This window comes from Beta vulgaris, chromosome 5 (assembly GCF_026745355.1).
Source record: "Beta vulgaris subsp. vulgaris cultivar EL10 chromosome 5, EL10.2, whole genome shotgun sequence".
Lineage (NCBI taxonomy): Eukaryota > Viridiplantae > Streptophyta > Magnoliopsida > Caryophyllales > Amaranthaceae > Beta > Beta vulgaris.
Window position 1 is genome coordinate 28,409,085 of NC_079206.1, and position 22,784 is coordinate 28,431,868.

Here is a 22,784-nt window from a genome sequence, read left to right on the forward strand (position 1 = left end):
CCCCTGTCCGAGCGGCTCCCGTCAATCCGGAACCTGGTCGGTCGTATGGAGCTACTTTGCCCATTGTCCGACCAGGTCTCCACAACTCCCCTTTGCAACCAAGTACAAGAAAGCCCCTGGTCGGCCTCCCCGAGGCTCTTTAGTCCTTGTCCGGGCTGCTTGGGGCTAAAAGCACCTGGTCGGCGCCTCCCCGACCTGGTCTCCTTTTGGCCTCCCTTCATGGAGGTCGGCCTAGTTGAACTAGCGAATATCGTGGACCTGGTCGGCGCCTTCCCGACCCGGTCTCCTTCTGACCCCCCTGTCATGGAGGTCGGCCTAGTTGAACTAGCGAATATCGTGGACCTGGTCGGCGCCTTCCCGACCTGGTCTCCTTTTGGCCTCCCTTCATGGAGGTCGGCCTAATTGAACCGGCGAATATCCCAGACCTGGTCGGCGCCTGCCCGACCTGGTCTCCTTCTAACCCCCCTGTCATGGAGGTCGGCCTAAGTGAACCGGCGAACATCATGGACCTGGTCGGCTCCTTCCCGACCTGGTCTCCTTCTGATCTCCCTTCATGGAGGTCGGTCTAATTGAACCTGCGGATCAAAGACCTGGTCGGCACGTGTCCGGCCTGGTCTCCTTCTGGCTTTCCCTACTAAGGTTGGTAAGATGAAGGAATTCTACGCCACCAAGGGGCTTCCCCCGGTCGGACGGCCCTTCTGCCCCTTCCGGCGTGGGGCTGAATGTTTGGGCCCATTAAATCCTTCCAAGGAAATCATGCCATGTGGCACCGCCACCTAAGGATCGTGGGTCCCACCAGAATCACCCTATGAAAAGGTATCACCAATCCCCAAGTGAGCTGTCATGTCCAGCACACCACTTTATGGAAATTCTCACCACTATAAATACCTCTTGTCCCATCAATGCAAAGGTATTGAATACTCACCTAACTAACTTGAGCTTCTCACTCTAGACTCTCTCCTACCTCAATCATCAACTGACTTGAGCGTCGGGGGCGATCCCGGAACAACCCCGGGGTAGTTTTTCTGTGTTTTGCAGGTTTCCGGTGAACTGATATCCAGCCCAGCTCGGACCTAAGGACTTGTTCAGCACAGACCATTAACCTTAATTTCTAGACAGAAACATCTTGGTTTTACCTTTCTCTACTCAGCCTTCAACCCAAACAGAACGAGAAAGAAATCTATCACATTTTAATGTGCACAGAAGCAAATGGAACCTAAATAAGAGACGAAAATTTGAAGAAATATATTTGGTTGACTGCATTATGCTAGAAAAGTTTGAAAGTATGAGCTTTGCTTGGTAATTGGTATATGACAACGTTATTCTTGAAACAAAGGTGAAAAGAATAACCCAAAAAGAAAAATAAAGATCACATATGCGCCATACAATGTGCCTATATCTCTATACAAGTAAATGCTGAATTAATGCATGAGGTGGTTTGCAAAGGCAATACGGTTGCGAGTAATCTCTTCATCATCCTCCTCGTCATCCTGTTGGGGTCTAGAAAGACGTAGAAGATCAAGACTATGAGAAGACAGAGCAGTAGAAGCGGCAGCAACAACAAAGTCATTGTAAGTAGAAGCATAGACAGCAGTAGTCGCAGTACTAGTAGTAGTAGTAGTATTCATGTTGAGGATGTTGTTTGAAGCAGATGAAGTGTTGGAGTAAGCAGGCTGTTGGATATGGTGGTTATGAGGATGATGATGCATTATTACTTCATGAAAGCCATTGTTGCAGCTTAGTTGTTGTTGGTGTTGTGAGCTTTGAAGGACGTTTGCCATCGCCAAACGGCTATTTATTACCTGGCTTTGTACCATTGCTAACTCTGCTTGCATTGTTGCTACCTAGACCAAAAAAACACAATTCATCTATATAATCCTAAGTGTATGATTTATGTGGATAGTATCCAAAAAATTTTCTTTGCTGTAGCATTATCATCATGGAAAAAGACTCCAAACATATCGTTTGACATCCAATCTTTAATCGCATGTTTGGTTAGCGCTACTAAATGGTAATGAGAGTTCATTCATGCTACACTCCGGTGTACCATGCTCATGGTACACCCAATGACAATTTTATAATAAATTTTCCAAATGAGTAGAATTTACTCATTCTAATCACTTATTTCTCTCTCTTTCTTCTACATTATTTCTCTTACCTCTATTTTCTCTATCCTCCATTGTTTCTCTTACCTCTAAATTTCTCGCTCCTCAATCATTTCTCACTTCCAAAATTTCTCCCCTCAATTATTTCTCACCTCCAAAATTTTCTCCTACATGAATCATCTCCCTCCTCCAAATATACAACCTTCATTGAAATCAATAAATGGCAAAACAAATATGTGAGCATTGAAAATTTTGCTATTGAGGGTCAATCAATTATTTTGGACCTTTAGTTAATATCTGTGTTACAGGGACACGAGTATAAGTCTCGCATATGGGTACGAATTCGAGTATCCGATACAATAAATCTAAAAATTACAGATATGAAGACGCCGTCCCAAGATTGGACATGAGTCCAAGGATACGACTTTTTCTTTATAAATATATAATATTTATTTAATTTTAAAATATGGCTCACTTTTGCAATAATACGAAATAAAAAAGCTAAAACTTTAAAACTTTAAATAACATAAAATAAAAAATTTGTTAAAAAATTTAGATACTAATAGTAAAAATTAATAGCAAATAATGAAATAAAAAAAAAGTAACTACCTCTCAAAAAAAAAAAAAAATAGAAACTGATTAAAGGAAAAAAAGAAAGGTTAGCAGAATAACAGTGATTATGGATAGAAGGACTAAAAGAAAAGATACACGTCAGGACGTCATCATTACAAGTCCAATAAGGTGTGGTCCCCATTAGCCCCTTTCACATATCCCTTTTCAGATTAGCTGCTATGTGACGTGTCCTAGATTATTTTGGGTTTTACTTTAATGGGCTAGATAAGTTCACAAATCTATCATTTTTCCCCCAAAATCTTTTAGGGGCCAAGCCTAATCCTGTCCCTGAAAAGATCCACCCCTGTTAATGGCGAAATTAATTTTAGATTTTAAAATCAAAATTAGAGTGCTTGAGATTTTTCAATGATGGAATCAGTGATCGATAATGCAAAAGATGATTTGAGAATCAATACTAGTTTAGGTTTCTCTTAACCCAATTTTCTCTATCCTCCATTGTTTGTCACCTCTAAATTTCTCTCCCTTTCATGATTTTTCTCTCATTGTGGTCAATTAAATTGATAGATTATATAATATGATTTGAGAAAGTTGCGCTTCATCAATGAAAAAACAAAAATTGAAGATTCAAAGTTCATCAATTGTGGACTTAATTTCATATGTTAAATCAATATGGCAGTTGCAAATGAGCAAACACTTATGCTCATTTGAGAAAATGAGCGAAAAAAGTTTGTCCATTTTGAGCAAAAGTGTTTCCTCGTTTCACTCAAATGAGTCCTATTTTTTGCCCATTTGAGGAAGTTTGTTCATTTGGACGAATGAGCAAAAGTGATTAGAAATGAGTAGAATGTTGCTCATTTAGAGAATATCACATGAACAATGAGCAAAAAGTAGTCTTTGGTGTACCATGAGCATGGTACATCCAAATTTACAACGAATTTTCTCTGGTAATGATAATGATCTATAGTGTAAATTTGTGAAGGCATTTTTATGTTAACAATCATGGTAAAGCTACTTTATCACAAAACACCTATTTTCTTATCATTTCATTACCACTTAAGAAGGTACCCAGTATTGAGTGGTAATGGAAATCTATGAAGGAAAACAAATGCTTCGATATCAAATTTCGTTACCATAGATACTAACATTGCAATGTTTTCACAAACTTACACTAAAAAACATTATCATTATCACTATTTAATACCACTAACTAAACGGATGGTAATAGTAGATAATAGAAATACGAACCACGCAAGCACATATAATACTCGTATAAAGTATATGAGCTTGGGGGTATTGGTCAAGCTTATTGGCCTTTATTGGTGTGCCCCCAGTCCCACAGTTAATTCCTACCAAGCACTTTGAGGAAAATTTTCCTTTATCCCCTCATGGTAGCTTCATCTTAACTCATGAAAAAAAATAAAAAAAGTGCGCCTCCATGAAAATTTTGTACTACATATTATCGTTTTAGTATTTTATTCATATCATATTCTTTGCTGGAAATTATGCCAAAAAGGTAAAACGAACATGCATTAACGTACTTCCTTTTATATTATTTCGGTTGCTCGTATAAATTATGCGTCACAAATCACAATATAAGGAAGAAACCGCAGGCCGCAGCACACTTTTCATGTTGCAGAAAGCGTCATTTTCAAACCTTTTCCTAGAAGATTTTCCTGGGAAGATTTTACACAAATTTATAGAATATGAACAAAGTTTTAGTTTTAACACTTCTTCAATTTCTAAATGGCCATCTCACTTGCTCTTTAAAAAAACAGTCCATGAGAACGTCAATAGAAACTTCTAAAGTTTAAATTTGGACATATAACCCACTCTATCCATTTTTTAGGCGTTTGGTTCATATAATGGTATGGGTTTGGAATCAGAAATGAAATCAAGGTGGTATGGGTTTGGAATTTGATACTTACCTTGTGTTTGCTTTCATTTAGGAATGAAAAATCTTCTTTTATTTTATACCTAGAGGTAAGGTATGAGCCATACCCACCTCCCCCATGGGTTTCTAAACCCCATACCTTATGGGTTTGAGGTATGGGTTTAAAATTTAGAAATAAGTTAAACAAACACTAGGTATGGGTTTGGTATGGGTTTTGTCCATTCCAAACCCATACCTCATACCTAAAACTAGTGAACCAAACACCCCCTAAGAGCACAATCAATAGTTGTCCTATAATTTGTAGTCATTCATTATTTTATTACTTCCTCACTCTTCCACCTACCCCACCATATTTTCTCTCTCCTCCAATCCCTTGCTTCTTTGCTCCTCTTTTTCTTGGTCCATCATGAAGAGGTGGACATCAATTTTTTGGCCAAATTTTTTCTCTCCTAATAAACTAATAATACTTTTATACTCTCTCTCCTCATGACCTACAACGAGGGCAATGGCTGGGAGTACTATAATAGTTGTTTTGGTTTGATTTTTAAGTTAGAAAATTTGAAAAATCATCTGATAAATACACTATTTGTGAGAAACTACGTAATAAAAAAATTGAGGTACAAGACTAGTTTATGAAATTTCTTTTATTAAAAAGAGGTACCAATAGTTGTATTACGATAAATTGACTTTATTTTTAGGCGTTGACTTTTTCTTTCCCCCCTTCTTTTGTTCCTTTTACCTTGATCATGTCCCATTTCTCTTTCATTTTACCAAAAAAATTCCCCACCCCCTTTCTCGAATCATCCACAGCATCACAAAAAATATATTATATGTAATAAAAAAAGGATAATTTTCTGCTCAATATTTATCTTCGATGGAAAAATCTGGGACTGAATAACACCAAAATTTTACGATATTATGTCCTATAAAAAGAAGGGATGAATTGAAAAGTGGAGGGGGAGAATCACCCAGAAAATTGATCAAAAATGGGTAAAATAAAAATTAATGGCAAGGCACATGTGGATAAATGTCGAAAAACATAGTCAACCAACCGAATTCCTGCCCAGTTCTACCTCTTTGCCACAAAAGGATTTATAAAGTAGTTTTGAGCCTAATTTCTTGTATTAGGTGGTTTGTCATAGTCCATAGAAAGTGCAATTTTATAGTCCATAGTTTCTCACAAATATACTTTTAAATCTGCTAACGTACAATTTTGCTCACTATCTTTAACCATCGAAAATTTTAAAAAAGTTTATATTATGAGAAATTGAGACAAATCGAATAACATTTTATAAGATAATGTTTGTATTTATATGTTAGTAAAAATAATATAATAATGTGGCGTATGTGAAGATTGCAATAATCAAACTTAAACATCTAGTATTATAGAACACCTGGAGATTTTTATAGAAATGTAACATATATAATGGAACATTTGTGAGGCAAGACCTCAACTTTAATCTCTTACGTTATTGCTAACAGTCGATTGGAAGAGTAAATGCAGGGCAATATATAGGTTAGTACTTAGGAGTTAGGACTAACTATTAAGGAGGACTTGAGAGTTGTGTTGCTACTAGCTTGATGTCCTAATGCGTATCTAGTCTTTTCTTTTCTATTCTCCTTCTTAACTATTAAATGTTGATAAGATGATTAAATACATATTATTCATGAGATGTTGAAGAAACCTATTTTATTCATATATGAATTGGGTTAATATTAAAGGATAGCCATATATATATATATAGTAAATATTAATGTTCTTTGCTTATGATTTTTATATATGTTGTGGCACCATGACAATCTAAGTTGCCTAAATGTATAGGTATGCTGTTAAGCATGGAGAAGTACTTCACCTGTTGCTGCAAGGCAAGAATGGTGGAAACACAACCATAAACCGGGTCCGAAAGCCTAGCTTGAGCCTCATATGATATAGTCACCACAGCATCCTGCCTCCTATTCATGGGAATATGAAGCAACAACTTAGACACATTACTAGCTCCAAAGACCTTATGAACCGCCGCGAAACGGGCTGCTCCTTGGTCCGACCCGAAATGAGGTGCAAATATACACCCACTTGTACACTTCCTCCTTAGGAACTTGCAAGCACCACAAGGAGCTGTAGCAGCTAGTAGGCCCTCTTGATCACTCAAGACCGTGGCAGTGGATCGTTTACCAATGCCACTCTTCCGACGGCCACTGTCGCCATGGTGGTCGGGCATGGTTGAGAGAGAATGAGAGAGAGGCCGGGTGTGAGTGAGGGTTGATGAGGTTGGGGTTGCAAGTGATTATAAGGAGGGAGAGGCAAGAATCCACGTTTTTTTCATGAATGAGGGTTTGGCGAGGTAAATATGATTATGAGGTACTAATTAAAACTTATTAAGAGGGAGAAGGAAACCGTTATAAATTTTATAAATGGTTGGTAAATTTTGAGGGGATTGAAAAGAGTGTTTAGTGGTCATTTTTTGTGTGAATTACACGTGCAAAGGGAGTGATTTTTTCTTTCTTTTCAAAAGTTGGTTTTAGTGTGGATTAATTTGCTAATTAAGTTTTTACTCTTACTTGAGCAGTGACTAATAAATAATATTTTAGTAAAGTTGGTTTAGTGATTTAATGAGCTAATTTTGTCCGGTTGAAGGAAGCACAAGACTTGTGCTGCCCGTAGCGTGTGGGAGATGATAGTAACTGAGGCTTATAGACTATTTATATAGTATCTACGGCAAGTAGGTTTATGTGCATCATAAGTTAATATTTTATGTATTTGCCATTTTGTTGAAACTTTCTAGCATATTTTATTGCAAAACAAAATGAATAGGATGAAATTATGTATAATATAATGTAGAAATAATCAAGTCATATTATAGAAAAGTAGCAGTATTAATAAGACTGTAAATCTGCTAAATAGGCTCACCCTCACCATTAGTTTCTTTGTACCAATGATTCCGCCGTTCTGGGAAGCATGAATGTTCAACGAAGTACCTCAATCAGGTGTCTTCTGAGGGTAAGATGCCAAAACAACTAGAGCTGCCACAAAAACATTGCAACCCATCTGTCCTAAGCCTAACATCTCCATAACTAAAGCTAAGTTCTTCACCTGCTTCTATATCTCTGGAAGAAATAAAGCAAACCCGGGGTAATAGAGCTCCTGAACTTCTAATCAATACGGTGGATAGGTTGCCGCCATCACAAGAATGATTTATAAATCGTGCAACATTACCGATTCTTGTGGCATCAATATCGATCCTGAAACATGCTTTCCTTGATGGAAGATACTCCCGCACCACCAAAAGGGCAGATGAAAACCGACCACCTCTTGCAAGTTCATCATATATTTGTTGCCGCCTCCTTGCCTCTTTGGTTGTCAATAATTCACCTTATTTAGAGTTAAAATCAACCATCAACAATTCAAACCAACTCACGAAAAAGTAACCATGAAGAACAATTTTTACAATCAACATTAAGATGGAAAGCATTATGATCATTAATGCTCAACTAGTATCTCTTTTACTTCTAGAATCTATAGAAACAGTTACACAAGTACCGCAGAAGCATCCATCAGACCTTAACTATGCAGATACATCAAGTGAGACAACAAACTATCTTCCCAAGAGCTGGAAAATTTGCCTAGTCTTTTTGCGCACAACCCTTTACCCGTCCCTCCTCCCATCCAAAAGATAGGTAAGGGAAGAGGAAACAAAAGCATAAAATATTCAAAAAACTAAGAAACGACTATAAGAGAAACACAGATTTCTTTAGTACCACTATCTAGTGTAATGATTTAATTTCATTTGGAAGTTATATGAAGACAATGCTATTCATTTAGTGTAAGTTTAAGGATCTTTTTAAGCAACAGATTCCCAATTTAGAATGCTTGTCTTTGAAGAAACTGGTTTTTCTCTCTATATATGCTCTATTTTATACTTCCTCCATCTTTAAATTGTTGCAACATTTTGCCTTTTTGCATTATTCATGTACTTATTTTGACTGGGAATTTGTGACTAATATATAATACAAACTTTAGCACATAAAATATTGTTGGATTTATGTATAGTATATATATTTACAAGAGTCAACTGTTTATAATTTTCTCATATAGTCATATAGATAACTAGATATATTAATGGTCAAACCGTCAAAGTTGTGTATTGGCAAGCATGAAAGTCAAAACATTCAAACTATTAACAAATGGAGGAAGTATTAATTTACCTAAAAATTTCAAATTGACCAGTTGAGAACAGAACATTACAGAATCCAAACAACAGAGGCTTCCCAGATGGCTCACAGAAATTGTAAATGCAAATAGGGAACATGATCATACACAGCCTTTCTTATGTTTTATATTGAAAAACTCATTGCATTCCCTTATGGCCTTTGATTCCCCATTTTCATTTTCCACCTCTCCTAAACAACCAATTCAATACATATGTACGCAAATATAAAGTCTAAAGAGCTACTAGGTATTAAAATAAATAAATAAAGTTCAGAAATTAGGATAAGGGAAAGATAGTGTTTCATGTACAATAAAATCCTACGATGATAAAGTAGAGTAAATTGATTATAACTTTTATAATAAACTTCAAATTTTATAATAAGTACAATTAGAAATAGCTTGGAAAAATAATTTAGAACAAAATCCATTTATAATATACTTTAAAAGGTTCTAAAATCTAAAATCATTTAATTCATTCATCTACCTAAAACTATTAGAACTAGTAAACTCATGATGCAAAAGGTTTTGATCCACTAATTAAACATGAGTTGATACGGGCATGATTTTTTATAATACAAAATACTACAATATCATTTTAGTTCTGATATAGGATTACAGTTACTTTTAGCCCATGCACTGCACAGGATAAAAACCAGTGAAAGGGTAAAAGGAAACAAATTAACGATACCAGGGGAGTTAAAGAGGTTAAGGAAATCGCACTGGGCGGAAAGGATGAAAACAGTAAATTTTTATTCTAAATAGTTTACTTCTAAGAAACTAAACAAAGTGCAGAACACACATGCATATTCGGAACAAGAAGGCCAAGCAAAAAGAAAAGTTGACCCATAAAATGTCAGCATACCATTCCTGTAAATGATCACCTGCCTAAGGGAATCCAAACTTCACAAAAAGCAAACACATTCCAATAAGTAATGAAATAGTGATACATTGTCTAATGAAACAACATATTATCGTCTAGGTGCCAAACTTATAAGAAGACTTTCAATCTCAATAAAAGTTGCACATCCCAAAAGCGTGCTCTCGTGTGGTGCCATGTATAGGGGAATGATTGATTGATGAGGTATATCAATTATATTAACCTAATATTCACCGCTACTAACTCTTCATTGGTTCTAGCGGATGACACTTAATATCAATAGTCAATACCAGTTCACTATCGCCATCCTTACCATCTTCTCAAACTATACTAAAAAAAGAATAGTCATCTGTTGATTTTTCTCATGATAATCCAGCTATAATCACTACAGAACCATGAAAGATTCCAAAAGCAACTGTGATCTATTTTAGTTCTCCTCAGAGCAGATCAAGGCCAGATAGGTTAAGGCATAGTCCAAGGTCCAGATACCAGGCAAGAAGTTGACCAAGGCATCAGGCAGCCTCAATTGGAAAGCCTATTCCCTAAGCCATAACTTAGAAAGGGGTGCTTTAAGCTAGATCCTGCCACCAGTATTTCGTAAACTGATATGCTAAAACACAACAAAGCCAGGGATGTTTACAATAACGGCCCATAGAAGCAGAAACTTTTAATAAACACAGATATGCAGCAAATCTCCATTTTGAATAATTCCTTACTTTTATCCATGTAACTGAAAGATCTATGCAAGCCAACAACCAAAAGTCAATATATCCCAACATCCAGACAGCTAAAAAACAACAGCTAACCAACCAGCCGAACATTTGCAAATTTTCTCAATCAAACACTGATGACTGATGACTGATAAGCTCAAGCTTAAGCATCCCTTTAGAGATCCACCCACACATTTAAAGATAACCAAAAAAGCGTGGTCTAGCTAATCTCATGATCAGCTTATCCATCAATACAAGCTGAGCTCAACAAACAAGCTCTAATTGACATACAATTAGCTCAAATAGTAAAGTAAGATCTTTTTGTAGTCCAACTAATAAAACATTTGGTGCAAGCAAAGCGAATCAAAATAATACCTGCATACTGACATACGAAACTTCCCGAAGGAATGAATTGTGCAGCAAACAATCCCCAACCCTTATTTAAAACCCTAACAATCTTCAATTGAACAGAAATACCCTTCTGAGTCACCCGATTTGGACAACTTGATTGACAAGCACACCTCGCTCCACACTCAGAGATAACGTCCCCACCTCTCAACGCGAAACAAGAGCAATCACTCTCATTGCAAATCTCACTACAATCACACCCAACACAGTCAACAGAATCAAAATCGAATTGGGAATTACAATTAGGGTTTGTAGAAAGAGAGGGACTCCAAGCCCAAAATTGGCGGAGGAAATTGGGGGAGGGAAGAAGATAGGTGGAAGTGTAGAGGAAGAAAGAGTAAGGGTGAGAATCGACGGAGTTTATGAAGGGGATGGGGAAATTCTCCAAGGATCTAGAAGCGTCAGAGGATCTGACAGTGGTAATGCGTTTAGAGAGGTGTGATAAAGTCTGAGAAGTGCAGGAAATGGAAGCGAGTTCTTGGGGTGTCAGCCATGGAAGAATCAGTTCAGCTATAGATAGGAATGCCGTAGGCAATGGGGTGCTCGGCATTTTGAATTTAGGCTGTGTTTCATCATACGTGACTCGTGAGTGTTAGTGGCATTTTCAATTTACTCTGTGAACCGGAAAATGGTTTATGGAGACATTCCCTTTTTTTTTTAAGATTTATCATATTTATGAATCATATTGTGGTTTTTCCATAAACAGAATCATGAACACGTTCCCCCATCCTTAATTCATGTACAAATCGAGAAAACATATTGTTCCGGTATGGGACAAATTATAGGGTCTTGAACCGGTAAGTCCTTGTATTGAAGCCGGTTTGGATTCCTGCAAAGAGAATATGTAAACTAGCTCGGGGGTTGATCCGAGGAACGCCCCTCCGATGCCTAAGTCAGTATTTGTTTAAAGCCGGTAGCTTTCAAGTAGAATGTGTTGGGATTCGTGAACGTACCTTATGACTCAGATCAACGGATTATTTATAGGCACCCGAGTAAGCCCATATCTAGGTTGGGCCCGGTATTTGCGGGAAATATCCCTAAGAATATTCCCTTAGGATGTATTCTTATCTTCTACTAAAAGTATATCTTTTAGGCCCGTAGGCACTAAAGTGATGGATTGGATCTTGTCCAAGCCCTGGGCCATAGGCTCGTATAATGTTTAACCGTTATTGGACCGGTATGACCGTGTCCTCAGTTCCTTATAAAGTGCTTATACTACATAGGTTAAATTAGGCCGATATGGAACTTAGTCAGGCCCCATACAACTAGCCCCCAAGCCGGTATGTCTAATGTAGACATATCCTGCTTAGCAGATTCTAAACCGACATGGGTGATGCTGACTTACTTTCGACGAAGGAATGCAAAATTTTGGCCAGAGAATTTCAATCGTTGCCTCGGCCTGCGCACCTGCATTTAGAGCTCTCAGGAGTAACTGCTTCACACAGCTGGGTGCTATTGAGCAACACGTGTCATGATCGGGACGGGAAGACGAAGAGTCACTTAATCTCGACCGCGACTTCTTCTATAAATATCCTCTGAGCGCCCCGCTTCCTTCATTTCTCATTTTATCTCTCTTGTGCTTGCATTCATAACGGACTTTCTCTCTCTAAACTCCCCTTTTGCGCTCTTAACGGTTGTGCGCGATTTCTTCTTCCAGCCTCACGCTATTCGTTCATTCCGGTGTATTTACTCCTCGCATCCCTACTTCCAGGTATTTCATCGAAACTTTTCCCCATCTTTCATACTGACTTATTTATAATGTCTTCCAATTCCGAGAATTCCGATTCGCAAAATATCTCTAGGATTCCTTCCGTCATGACGGAAAGTGACGTAGATTCTGATAGCACCTCCCTTAGATCTGTGGGGGTTAATGATTCACCTATGACTGATCCCGCCCATGAACGTAGGATCAATAGTCAAAAGGACTGTAGTGTTTCCGGTAGACAAGATAATGAACCGGCCATTCGCGCCTCGCCCTTGGGGATGGTAGTAGGACAAGCTGAGGCTTTAGGAGTGAATGTTTATGGACAATATGGGACTATGGTAGATTTAGCGGAACATTCCCCAGAGCTATTTCCTTCTGGTGAGCCCCCTGTCCGCCGATCTACTTTTGAGACTAGTGAGACTTCTAACAGACCGGTACCTAGGGAGATACCCGTTTCCCCTGTGCATTCAGACGCCGTGGAGAGCATAGAGAGGTATGTAGCAGAATCAGACGAGGAGTCCACTACCTTAGAGGCTGAGGATGATTCTGACCGGGATGACCCTCCGGAAGTTATTCCTAAGGAGTTTGATGAGGACAGCCTAGCTGAACTGTTTATGCCGCCTAGTGACAAAGGTTGTGCCGCTGGTGTTCAATTGGATAGCGGCTGGGCCAATACGTGCCGGAAGAGCAAGTTCCTTAACAAAGGCCCAAAATACTTTGCTTTTCCTGAGGGATATCGACTGGTACTCCCGGCCGAAGGGAGCCGTGTTACGGATTGCCCTTCCGGTCATGTAGCTATCTATGCCCATATGCTTGATTTTGGGATGAGATTCCCCTTGGACCCATTTTTTGTTAAAATTTTCAAAGCCTGGAACATATGCCTGGCCTAGCTGACCCCCCTAGGATGGCGGAACCTGATGGCCTATGCCTGGGTGGTTCGTTACAAAGGCTTTCCTGAAACCCTAAACCTCTTCCGTAAGTTGCATTGGATTAAGGAAGACGGCTCTGCCAAGGGTAAGGGGACCGGTAAGAATAAAAGATCCCGGGATGATGAACTCGAAGGCCGGGGTGGATGGATGTCCCTGTACACCAAGGCCGGCAAGTTGACGGTATATCCCAAACCGAGTTCTCTCAAACTCTGGAGAGGCCGGTTTTTCTGGGTGCATGTACCGGATGACTTTCCTTTGAGGCACCATGGACGAAACCCCGTTCCCGAATGGAGCATATAAGGGATAGGGGTCTAACTCGCCGGGAAAGAGAGGCGTATGACTATTTTGCGTCTGACTCCATCCCAGCCTTACGAGGCAAGAAGAAGATACCGGTTCCCAAGTACTGGCTTCCTCATGCCAACTATGTATTTACTAACCCGGCATTGTCGGCCTTAGGCTTCTGCTAGTCTGATCCATATGGTGTGTTTATGTTTCCGCTTTGATTTTTTGTCTTTATTGTTATTTTCTTGGAAATGTACTAACTGTGATTCCTTCCCTTATGCTACCTACTTTCAGGCAGGGATTTTTTTAATCTGCGAAGCTCTTCACGTCGATCGCAAGTACCGGCCACTTAGTAACATGCCTCCCAAGCCCGCTCATCGATTCGTTCCCATTCAGCTACCAGCTGGAGGTGGCCGAGGGGGCCGAGGAACTGACCGGAATCCCAGTCCTGAGGAGGATGCCAGGGATTCGATCCCCCTGGTGCAGCGTCAGGCTGGGCTTTCCTCCCAGAAGAGGAAAGCCGAGGCGACGAAAGAGCAGCCGCTGGCGAAGAAGCCGACTTCTAAGGCCGGCACCAACACCTTGGCCTCTGCTTCTACCCCCTTCTTACCGGCCGAGTGGCCGAGGTTGGCAGCTCTTCCTTGCGGCCCAAGATCTACAAGCAACTGACCCTACCAGAAATGGTGCCCGGGTTGGAGTCTTTAGCCAAGCCCAGGAAGGTGGGCTTCCTAGAGCGAACCCGGATGGAGATGCCGGACATTTTAAAGAAGCGCTGGACGCGCTCTCCGGTAAAGAATGGTGAGAAGTTCGATCCGAAGCTGAACGTTTTGGACGACGAATCGCTGCTCCTCGACCGTCCGTTGGAGGGCGGAAACCTAGGGTATCGTTTTTGAAAGCTATGCAGCTTAAATACGATATACCGGTGGACGAGGTGTATACGCTTGCCGCGACGCATGCGCACAACTTGGCCCTGGTAAGCTTTGTACTTTTTCCTCCTTTTATATAAGTATGCTATCAGCTTTTCTTTGTACTGACTTCTCTGTTGATTTGCTTTGTGCAGTGTGCCCAGTCCGGTAAAGAGCTCTGTGACTTTTACCGGTACTTTAAAACCTCTTATTTCAATGAGGTGAAAGATCACAAAGATATGAAGGTCAAGATGGCTGCCAAGGAACAAGATCTGCTTCTCGCTAATACCGAGAAGAATGACGCACTTGCAGCTGAGAGCAAGGCAGATGCCACCCTTACCAAGGTTATGGAGGATCACTCCTTGGTCTTGTTCAACAAGGACGAAGACATCCGGCTTCTCCGGGAGCAGATCACCGAGGCCAAGGAGAACGAGCGTGAGGCCGTGAAGGAGTACCAGAAAGGGATGGACTTCGTCTCTCGCCTGCTAAACCGGTATAATGGCGGATGGTCCACTGCTATGAGGTGCGTCAGGCATACCTTTCCGGACTTTGATTGGTCCAACACTGAAGACGCCCATGTGCAGCGCGTTCATAGTCTACCGGTTGAGGGTGAAGTCTTGGACCCTGGTGTCACCGAGGCCGATATCGCCAATGCGGATCCCCGGGCCGAGTTCGAAGAGGACGAGGAGACCGTCAACGATGCTGCTGATGTTGCCAACACTGCTACTGGTGGTGACAAGCCGGAAGAGCAAGTGGTAGTCGTTGACGGCTCTGAGGAAGAGGAGCATGCTCAATAGATTTTTTGCTTCCTTCCTTACCCTTCTTGTACTGGGCCACTTTGTGGGTGGTGTGCTTTTTGTGATCATAACGTCTTTTTTCTTGGGAAGCCAAACTATCTTTATCTTTCTGTAAATCCGTTCTCCTGTAATTGGTAGCTTGCTTTTGTTCTTGCGGTCATGCCGTCTGTTTTTGGATGCTTAGTTTTAGGGCTGTAACGTTTTCCTTTATTAATGACAATTATTTTTTCCAACTGTGATGCCATTCTTATTATGTTTCTATGTTTTTTATTTACTTAATCAATTATGCCTCCAACTTATTGCTGGTTATAAACTGGACATTCTGATTAACCAATATCGTTAGATTATTTAATCCAGCAGATCCGCGAAGGTCATTGATCGGTTTGACACTATTGATTAATTCAGCAGATCCACTAAGGTCATTGACTGACTAATCAATACTGTTTGTTTGTTTAATCCGGCAGATCCGTGAAGGTCATTGACCGGTTTGACACTATTGATTAATTCAGCAGATCCACTAAGGTCATTGACTGATTAATCAATAATGTTTATTTGTTTAATCCGGCAGATCCACGAAGGTCATTGACCAGTTTGACACTATTGATTAATTCAGCAGATCCACTAAGGTCATTGACTGATTAATCAATAATGTTTATTTGTTTAATCCGGCAGATCCACAAAGGTCATTGACCGGTTTGACATTATTGATTAATTCAGCAGATCCACTAAGGTCATTGACTGATTAATCAATAATGTTTATTTGTTTAGGCAGCATGGAGACTTTGCGTGTGGAAGATGCTCATCTTATTTAAATAAAACGGCTCTTCCCGGCTGTGCCGGTATTATTGCCTACAATAAACTGATAAATCCTTTCGGCATAAGCGCCTAATTATTTACTCCTACTGGCAACACTGCCTGACTACTATCTATCGAAGTATCATTTAAGGACACTGGCGTTCCAACTGTTTTTTAGCAGCTTGCCCGCCATGTCTTCGAGCCGATAGGATCCTGGTACTATTTCTTCTTTGACCAAGTAAGGCCCTTCCCAATTAGCCGTAAGCTTTCCGTCCACATGGGCTTTTCCAGTTGTGGCTGTTCGTCTGAGGACGAGATCTCCCTTAGAGATAGGGCGACTTCGTACTCGTTTGTTGTAGGCCTTGCTTATCCGGTCTTTATATGCTGCTGACTTCAGCTCTGCGGCCAGTCTAACCTCTGGTAGAAGATCCAGGTCCTCCTTGTGTAGCTGTTCATTTAAGTCTGGCTCGTAGTTTAAGATTCGCCAGTTGGGTAGTCCCACTTCTACCGGCAGTACTGCTTCTGCTCCGAAGGCTAACCTGAATGGAGTTTCTCCGGCGGCTTCCTTTTCCGTAGTCCTATTGGACCATAACACTGCTGGTACCATGTCGGCCCATGCTCCCTTTACCTCGTCTAGCCTCTTTTTTAGGCGTTGAGGATCTGTTTGTTAGCAGCTTCAGCCTGGCCATTGCTTTGAGGATGGCAAACTGACGAGTAAGCAAATTTAATGTTGTAGGGCCGCAAGAAGTCGTGTATGGGACCGCAATCAAACTGGACTCCGTGATCTATCACTATCCCCATTGGAATGACGAACCTGGTGATGATGTTCTGCCAGATAAACTTCTTCACTTGATTGGCCATTATTTTTACTGTCGGTTCTGCCTTAATCCATTTCGTGAAGTAATCAATACCCACGATTAGGAATTTCCTTCCCCCAGATGCCGGTGTGAAAGGTCCTATTATATCCCTCCCCCACTGTGCGAAAGGGATTGGATTCAGGATTGGCTGCAGGTCGTTAGCCGGTTGGTTTATCACTGGTGCAAATCTTTGACATTTGTCGCACTATTTTACGTAGGCTTGGGAATCCATCAGCATAGTAGGCCAGTAGAAACCTGCTCTAAGCGCTTTCAGTGCCAACGCTTTTCCGGCGATATGGTTTCCACATATCCCTTCGTGAATTTCTTCGATTACTTTTGTGGCCTCACAAGCCGTGACGCACCTTAATAGGGGTAGGGAGAACCCCTTCTTGTATAACTGGCCTTGAAAGATGCAGTACCATGCCGAGTCTCTTTTCAGCTTATGGGCCGCCATCTTTTCTTCCAGGAGCTCTCCCGTTAGCTTGTACGCCTTTATGCCGTCATACCACTCTGGTTCTGAGGTTATTGTATTAACGGTTTCTGTGGTGGTACCCACACTTCGCTTTTTCAATGTTTCCACCATGACACTCCTCTTTTGGTCGCTAATGCTGGAGCTTGCCAGCTTAGACAAGGCGTCTGCTGCCATGTTCTCTGCCCTTGGAACCAGCTTGACCTCGAAGCTCTGTAGCTCCGCCGTCATACTTTTGACCCGGCAGAGATACTTTTGCATTACCGGCTCCCTGGCCTCGTATGTGCTATCTATCTGGCTTGAAATGAGCTGCGAGTCCGTGATCATTAGAACCTTTTTGGCGCCAGCCGCAATGCTCAGACTTAGTCCGACCAGGGCTGCTTCGTACTCGGCCTCATTATTAGAGGCCTTGAAACCAAAATGGATGGCATGTTCAAAAATCTCCCCTTTGGGGGATGTCATCACTACTCCGGCTCCTGCTCCACATTGGGCCGCTGAATCGTCAACTTCTGTCTTCCATATGCCGGCAGATTCTACTGCTTCCGTGTAGGTGGTTTCAACAATGAAGTCGGCCAATGCTTGGTCCTTGATAGCTGTACGGGGACGGTATTCGATATCAAACTCCGAGAGCTCTATTGCCCACTTCAAGAGCCTGCTAGTTGTGTCTAGCTTGTGTAACGCTTTCTTCCAGTGGTTGGTTGGTTAGCACTTGGACGATATGAGAGTCGAAATATGGCCTTAGCTTTCGTGCTGCAATCAAGACGGCATAGGCCATTTTTTCCAGTAACTCGTACCTTTGCTCCGCCCCTGCCAAGACATGGCTTACAAAGTAGATGGGATTCTGCTGCCCTTGCCTTTTTACCAGTAATACAACTGTTACCGTCTTTTCAGATACCGAGACGTAGAGCTGCAGTTTTTCGCCTAACTCTGGTCTGGTTATTGTCGGCAGCTTCATGAAATGCTTTTTTATAGCTTCAAAGGCTTGTCTCTGTTCTTCCCCCCACTCAAACTTCTTGTTGCCCCTGAGAATTTTGAAGAACGGGAGGGCTTTCTCAGCCGATTTGGAGACGAATCTTGTGAGGGCCGCCATTCTCCCCGTCAGCTTCTGAATGTCCCGGATGCTCTTCGGCTCCGGGAGGTCACTGATGGCCTTGATCTTGTCAGGGTTGGCATCTATGCCCCTTTCACTTACCATAAAACCTAGGAACTTGCCGGATTTGACTTCGAATACGCACTTCTTCGGGTTTAATTTCATCTGATGATGCCGGAGTGTTGCAAAGGTTTCTTCAAGGTCCATCACATGTTCTTCTTCTGTTATGCTTTTGACGATGCTATCGTCCACATATACCTCCACATTTCGGCCTTTTTGGTGCTCAAAGATTATGTCCACCAGTTTTTGGTAGGTGGCACCGGCATTCTTGAGCCCAAAAGGCATGGCTTTATAGGCATAAACTCCTGCATCTGTGATGAAGGCCGCTTTGTTTCTGTCGGATTTTAACAAACTTATCTGGTGGTATCCTGAGAAAGCGTCCATGAAGCTTAGTAGGGCGTGGCCGCTAGTGGAGTCCACCAATTGATCAATTCTGGGTAGGGGATAGCAGTCCTTTGGACAGGCCTTGTTGAGATTGGTGAAATCTACACACATACGCCATGACCCGTTGGATTTTTTCACCATCACCACATTTGCCAACCACTCAGGGTAGTCGCAAGGCTCTATAAAGTCTGCTGCCAGCAGTTTATCCACTTCCTCCTTGATGGCTGCGTTCTTTTCAGCAGAGAAATTACGTTTCTTCTGCTTAACCGGCCTGACGTCTTCATTCACATTCAAACGATGTACCATGAACTCCGGGTCAATGCCCGGCATTTCGTCTGCAGAGAAGGCGAAAATGTCGGCATGCCCCTTTAGCAAAGAGATCAAGTTAACTTTTACTTCCTCCGCCAGATCGGCCCCAATCTTCACTGTTCTTTTCGGCCTTTCCTCTTCTGAACTTATTTCCTCCGTCTCCCCTTCTGGGCTAGGTCTCGGCTGATCTGCCGGCCTTCCCTCGAAGTTCTCCATGGACAAGTCCTTTTTGGTTTTATTTTCCAGCCTTCTTCTTTTTCTTTCCGATGGCGGAGTATCGGTTGGGCGCTTGTGGTCAGAGTGTTTTAGCGCGGTGAGATAGCAGGCTCTTGCCGACTCTTGATTTCCCGTAATTTTTTCGGGTTTACCGTCATTGGAGGTGTAAACCATAGTAAGATGGTATGTTGAGACGACGGCTTGAGCGTCGTTGATCAGCAGTCTTCCGATAATGGCGTTGTACACCGCTGGGACGTCAACCACGAGAAATTCTACCATGAGGTCCTTGGAATGAGACCCTTTTCCCAACTTTACTGCTAGCTTTACAGTCCCTTCTGGGACGACAGATGCTCCTGTGAAACCGATAACCGGGTAAGAGACCGACTTCAAGCATGCTTTATCGATGCCCATCTTTTCAAATGTCTCCTTATATAGGATGTTAGCAGAGCTCCCTTCATTCACCAGCACGCGATGAACCATTGCGCTGGATATCTGCAGAGATACTACCAAAGGGTCGTCAAGGGGGTAGATGATCCCTTTAGCGTCCTCTGATGTAAAAGCTACGGACGGCATTGATAGGGGTGCCGGCCATTTCCTGGTATTGTTATAGTTCACCTGGTGGCGAACTTCTTTCAAACTAGCTTTTGCTCCATGGATGCTGCCGCCTCTTGTCGGCCCTCCGCTTATGACGTGGATCTCAGTGATCCTGTCCTTGACCAGCCTCCTGCTAGTATTCTCGTCCTCTCTGGGAGGAGTTTTGCGATCGACCCTTGCTTGTTACTGGGTAAAATAACCTCTCCTGATGAGGTCTTCGATCCCGTCCTTAAGGTCCTTGCAGTCGTCCGTTTTATGGCCATAATCATCATGGAATTCACACCACTTAGACTTATCTCGGCCGTTGTAATACATTTTTCTAGGTCTTTGCCACTTATCGTCTTTACTGGGCAATTCGAAGATCCGAGCCCGAGATGTCGTTAGCGGGGTATAGTGATGATATTTGTCCGGTTGGCCCTCAAACCCTTTTTTTACGGAATTGTTTTCCTCTCTTTTGCCAGTGGTATCGGACTTTTTATCCTTCCGGTACTTGTCGTCCCGGCGCTCCTTATCCTTATCTTTCTCCTTATCTTTTTCTACTGCTGTCGGCCTTTTAGTATTAGCTGCTTTGTCAAATTCCTCTCCTCTTATGAAGTCATTTGCCTTTCCCAAGACCTCCGTTAAACACGTCATTTTCTTCCGGCCAAGATAACTTCGAAATGGAGTCCCTTCTCTCAACCCCGTCATGAGGGCTAGGACCACTACCTCTTGCTGTAGTGTAGGAATGGTGACGGCTTCAGCATTGAAACGTCCCATATAGTCCCTCAAACTTTCCGTCTCACCTTGTTTGATGGACATCAACTCGCCGGTTGTCTCCTCGCGTCGCTTGTTACTTACGAAGTGAGTTACAAACATAGACGTGAGTTGGCGGAAGTCGAAGACGGTTGCCGGTGGAATACTCTTGAACCATGTTTGTCCTAGTCCAACCAAGGTAGAGGGAAACACCTTACACCATACTGAGTCGGTATCGGTGTATAGAAGCATATGTCCTTCATAGGCCGATATGTGATCCTCCGGATCAGTCTTGCCGTCATACTTGCATGTCGGCATTTTAAGCTTCTCCATGGGCTCTTGCAGAATTGCGGTGGAAAACGGCGAGTTCCGCAATGATACCGGTGCTCTGCGCCGGTATTCACTCCCCTTCCTTGGCTGGGAGGAATGCTGCTGGACTTCTGTATCATGCGCCTCCTCCTCCTCTTCCTCTTCATCCCCCATATGCTCCGTGGAGGTTTTGGAGTTGGTCACCTGATCCTGATCATGTCGGTCTCGGTCTCACTGGCGGCCCGTCCATATTGAGCGGAGCTTTCTCACTGGGCCGTGGGCTCTGCTCAGAGGTCGCTTAGCCGGGGGACCGGTCGGTGGGGTGCCGCTAGCCATCGCCTGGAATACTTCCACTGCACTCTTAAGCTGTTCTGGGGTGAACATGTTTTGCAGGGTATGGAAGATGTCTTCCTGGGGAGTCTCAGGAGTTTTTCTGCCTTTGTCCATGGGTGGCCGACTTTGCTTAGTAACCGGCAGTGGGGTTGAGAACCCTGGGGGAGCTTTCTCAATGGAAACATTGTTTTCATCAGTTTCCGGTATCCCAAACTACTGCTTAGGATCCATGAGGGTTTTGTTTGCAAGAAATGGCTTAGACTACAAGGTATTGTTCGCCCCTCCTTCTAGCGCCAATTGTTCCGGTATGGGACAAATTACAGGGTCTTGAACCGGTAAGTCCTTGTATTGAAGCCGGTTTGGATTCCTGCAAAAGAGAATATGTAAACTAGCCTCGGGGGTTGATCCGAGGAACGCCCCTCCGATGCCTAAGTCAGTATTTGGTTAAAGCCGGTAGCTCTCAAGTAGAATGTGTTGGGATTCGTGAACGTACCTTATGACTCAGATCAACGGATTATTTATAGGGACCCGAGTAATCCCATATCTGGGTTGGGCTCTGAATTTGCGGGAAATATCCCTAAGAATATTCCCTTAGGATGTATTCTTATCTTCTACTAAAAGTATATCTTTTAGGCCCGTAGGCACTGAAGTGATGGATTGGATCTTGTCCAAGCCCTGGGCCATAGGCCCGTTTAATGTTTAATCGTTATTGGACCGGTATGACCGTGTCCTCAGTTCCTTATAAAGTGCTTATACTACATAGGTTAAATTAGGCCGGTATGGAACTTAGTCAGCCCCCATACACATATACTCTTTTATGGAACGAAGTGAGTACTAAAGACGTTTAATAGTCAAGCTCAAGTATGTAAAATGGAGGTTGTTTGTGTTATGTAACTTTCCATTTAGAGTATATGTGTTTTTCCGTGTCTTGGACGGGAAACTCATTAGATTGATTTTACGATGTAGATTCCTAGGTCTACTCAGCTTATGTTATGCCCTATTATAAATATGTTTAGAGATTAGGACAACTTATACTTTCTTCGCTCTTTTATAATTGCAATGTTCTCCCTATTTGAAAGTTTTATATTAATTGCAACGTTTTCTTCTTTGATAATATTTTCTTTATCTCTCTCCTACCACACATAGGGATGGGCATGAGCAGGATCTAGGGCGGGTCTAACTAGACCCAGACCCTTTTTTTTTTATTTGGACCCAGACCTGCCACAGACCCACAGGGTATAAAAATT

The 22,784-nt window shown here is 42.1% G+C and overlaps 4 protein-coding genes across 5 annotated transcripts; all 4 read right to left on the reverse strand.

Moving 5' to 3' along the window:
• Positions 1–1,244: 1,244 nt before the first annotated feature.
• Positions 1,245–7,227, reverse strand: LOC104893389 (LOB domain-containing protein 20). The gene is made up of 2 exons (XM_010679491.4): positions 6,423–7,227; positions 1,245–1,844 (listed from the first exon to the last, which is right to left on the reverse strand). The coding sequence occupies exons 1-2, from the start codon at positions 6,786–6,788 to the stop codon at positions 1,422–1,424; spliced, it is 789 nt and encodes a 262-aa protein (XP_010677793.1). The 5' UTR covers positions 6,789–7,227; the 3' UTR covers positions 1,245–1,421.
• On the reverse strand, positions 6,428–11,420 carry LOC104893388 (histone-lysine N-methyltransferase SUVR3). Of its 2 annotated transcripts, XR_007274384.2 has the most exons (3): positions 10,739–11,420; positions 7,484–7,939; positions 6,428–6,522 (listed from the first exon to the last, which is right to left on the reverse strand). XR_007274384.2 is itself a non-coding variant. In XM_010679490.4 (2 exons), exons 1-2 carry the CDS (start codon positions 11,319–11,321, stop codon positions 7,551–7,553), a joined length of 972 nt encoding a protein of 323 aa, XP_010677792.1. In that variant the 5' UTR covers positions 11,322–11,419; the 3' UTR covers positions 7,379–7,550. The 2 variants fall into 2 exon arrangements, 1 of the variants encoding a protein (XP_010677792.1); XM_010679490.4 differs by lacking the exon at positions 6,428–6,522 and having other exon boundaries at positions 7,379–7,939; positions 10,739–11,419.
• Positions 11,421–17,246: 5,826 nt separating this feature from the next.
• Positions 17,247–20,142, reverse strand: LOC104893429 (uncharacterized). The gene is made up of 2 exons (XM_010679537.2): positions 18,305–20,142; positions 17,247–18,162 (listed from the first exon to the last, which is right to left on the reverse strand). Exons 1-2 carry the CDS (start codon positions 20,140–20,142, stop codon positions 17,247–17,249), a joined length of 2,754 nt encoding a protein of 917 aa, XP_010677839.2.
• Positions 20,143–20,346: 204 nt separating this feature from the next.
• Positions 20,347–21,378, reverse strand: LOC104893428 (uncharacterized). The gene has a single exon (XM_010679536.1). It carries the CDS (start codon positions 21,376–21,378, stop codon positions 20,347–20,349), a length of 1,032 nt encoding a protein of 343 aa, XP_010677838.1.
• Positions 21,379–22,784: the final 1,406 nt, after the last annotated feature.

What these genes read in the sequence shown, in the direction of transcription:
- LOC104893389 (XM_010679491.4), bottom strand. Translation starts at nt 6,788, where the DNA reads ATGCCCGACCACCATGGCGACAGTGGCCGTCGGAAGAGTGGCATTGGT. An exon ending in TTCTTGCCTTGCAGCAACAG is followed by an intron (nt 1,845 to 6,422) that starts GTGAAGTACTTC and finishes TTTTTGGTCTAG; the next exon opens with GTAGCAACAATGCAAGCAGA.
- LOC104893388 (XM_010679490.4), bottom strand. Translation starts at nt 11,321, where the DNA reads ATGCCGAGCACCCCATTGCCTACGGCATTCCTATCTATAGCTGAACTG. An exon ending in TTTCGTATGTCAGTATGCAG is followed by an intron (nt 7,940 to 10,738) that starts GTATTATTTTGA and finishes ACTCTAAATAAG; the next exon opens with GTGAATTATTGACAACCAAA.
- LOC104893429 (XM_010679537.2), bottom strand. Translation starts at nt 20,142, where the DNA reads ATGCCGTCCGTAGCTTTTACATCAGAGGACGCTAAAGGGATCATCTAC. An exon ending in TTGGCAGGGGCGGAGCAAAG is followed by an intron (nt 18,163 to 18,304) that starts GTACGAGTTACT and finishes CACAACTAGCAG; the next exon opens with GCTCTTGAAGTGGGCAATAG.
- LOC104893428 (XM_010679536.1), bottom strand. Translation starts at nt 21,378, where the DNA reads ATGGGGGATGAAGAGGAAGAGGAGGAGGAGGCGCATGATACAGAAGTC.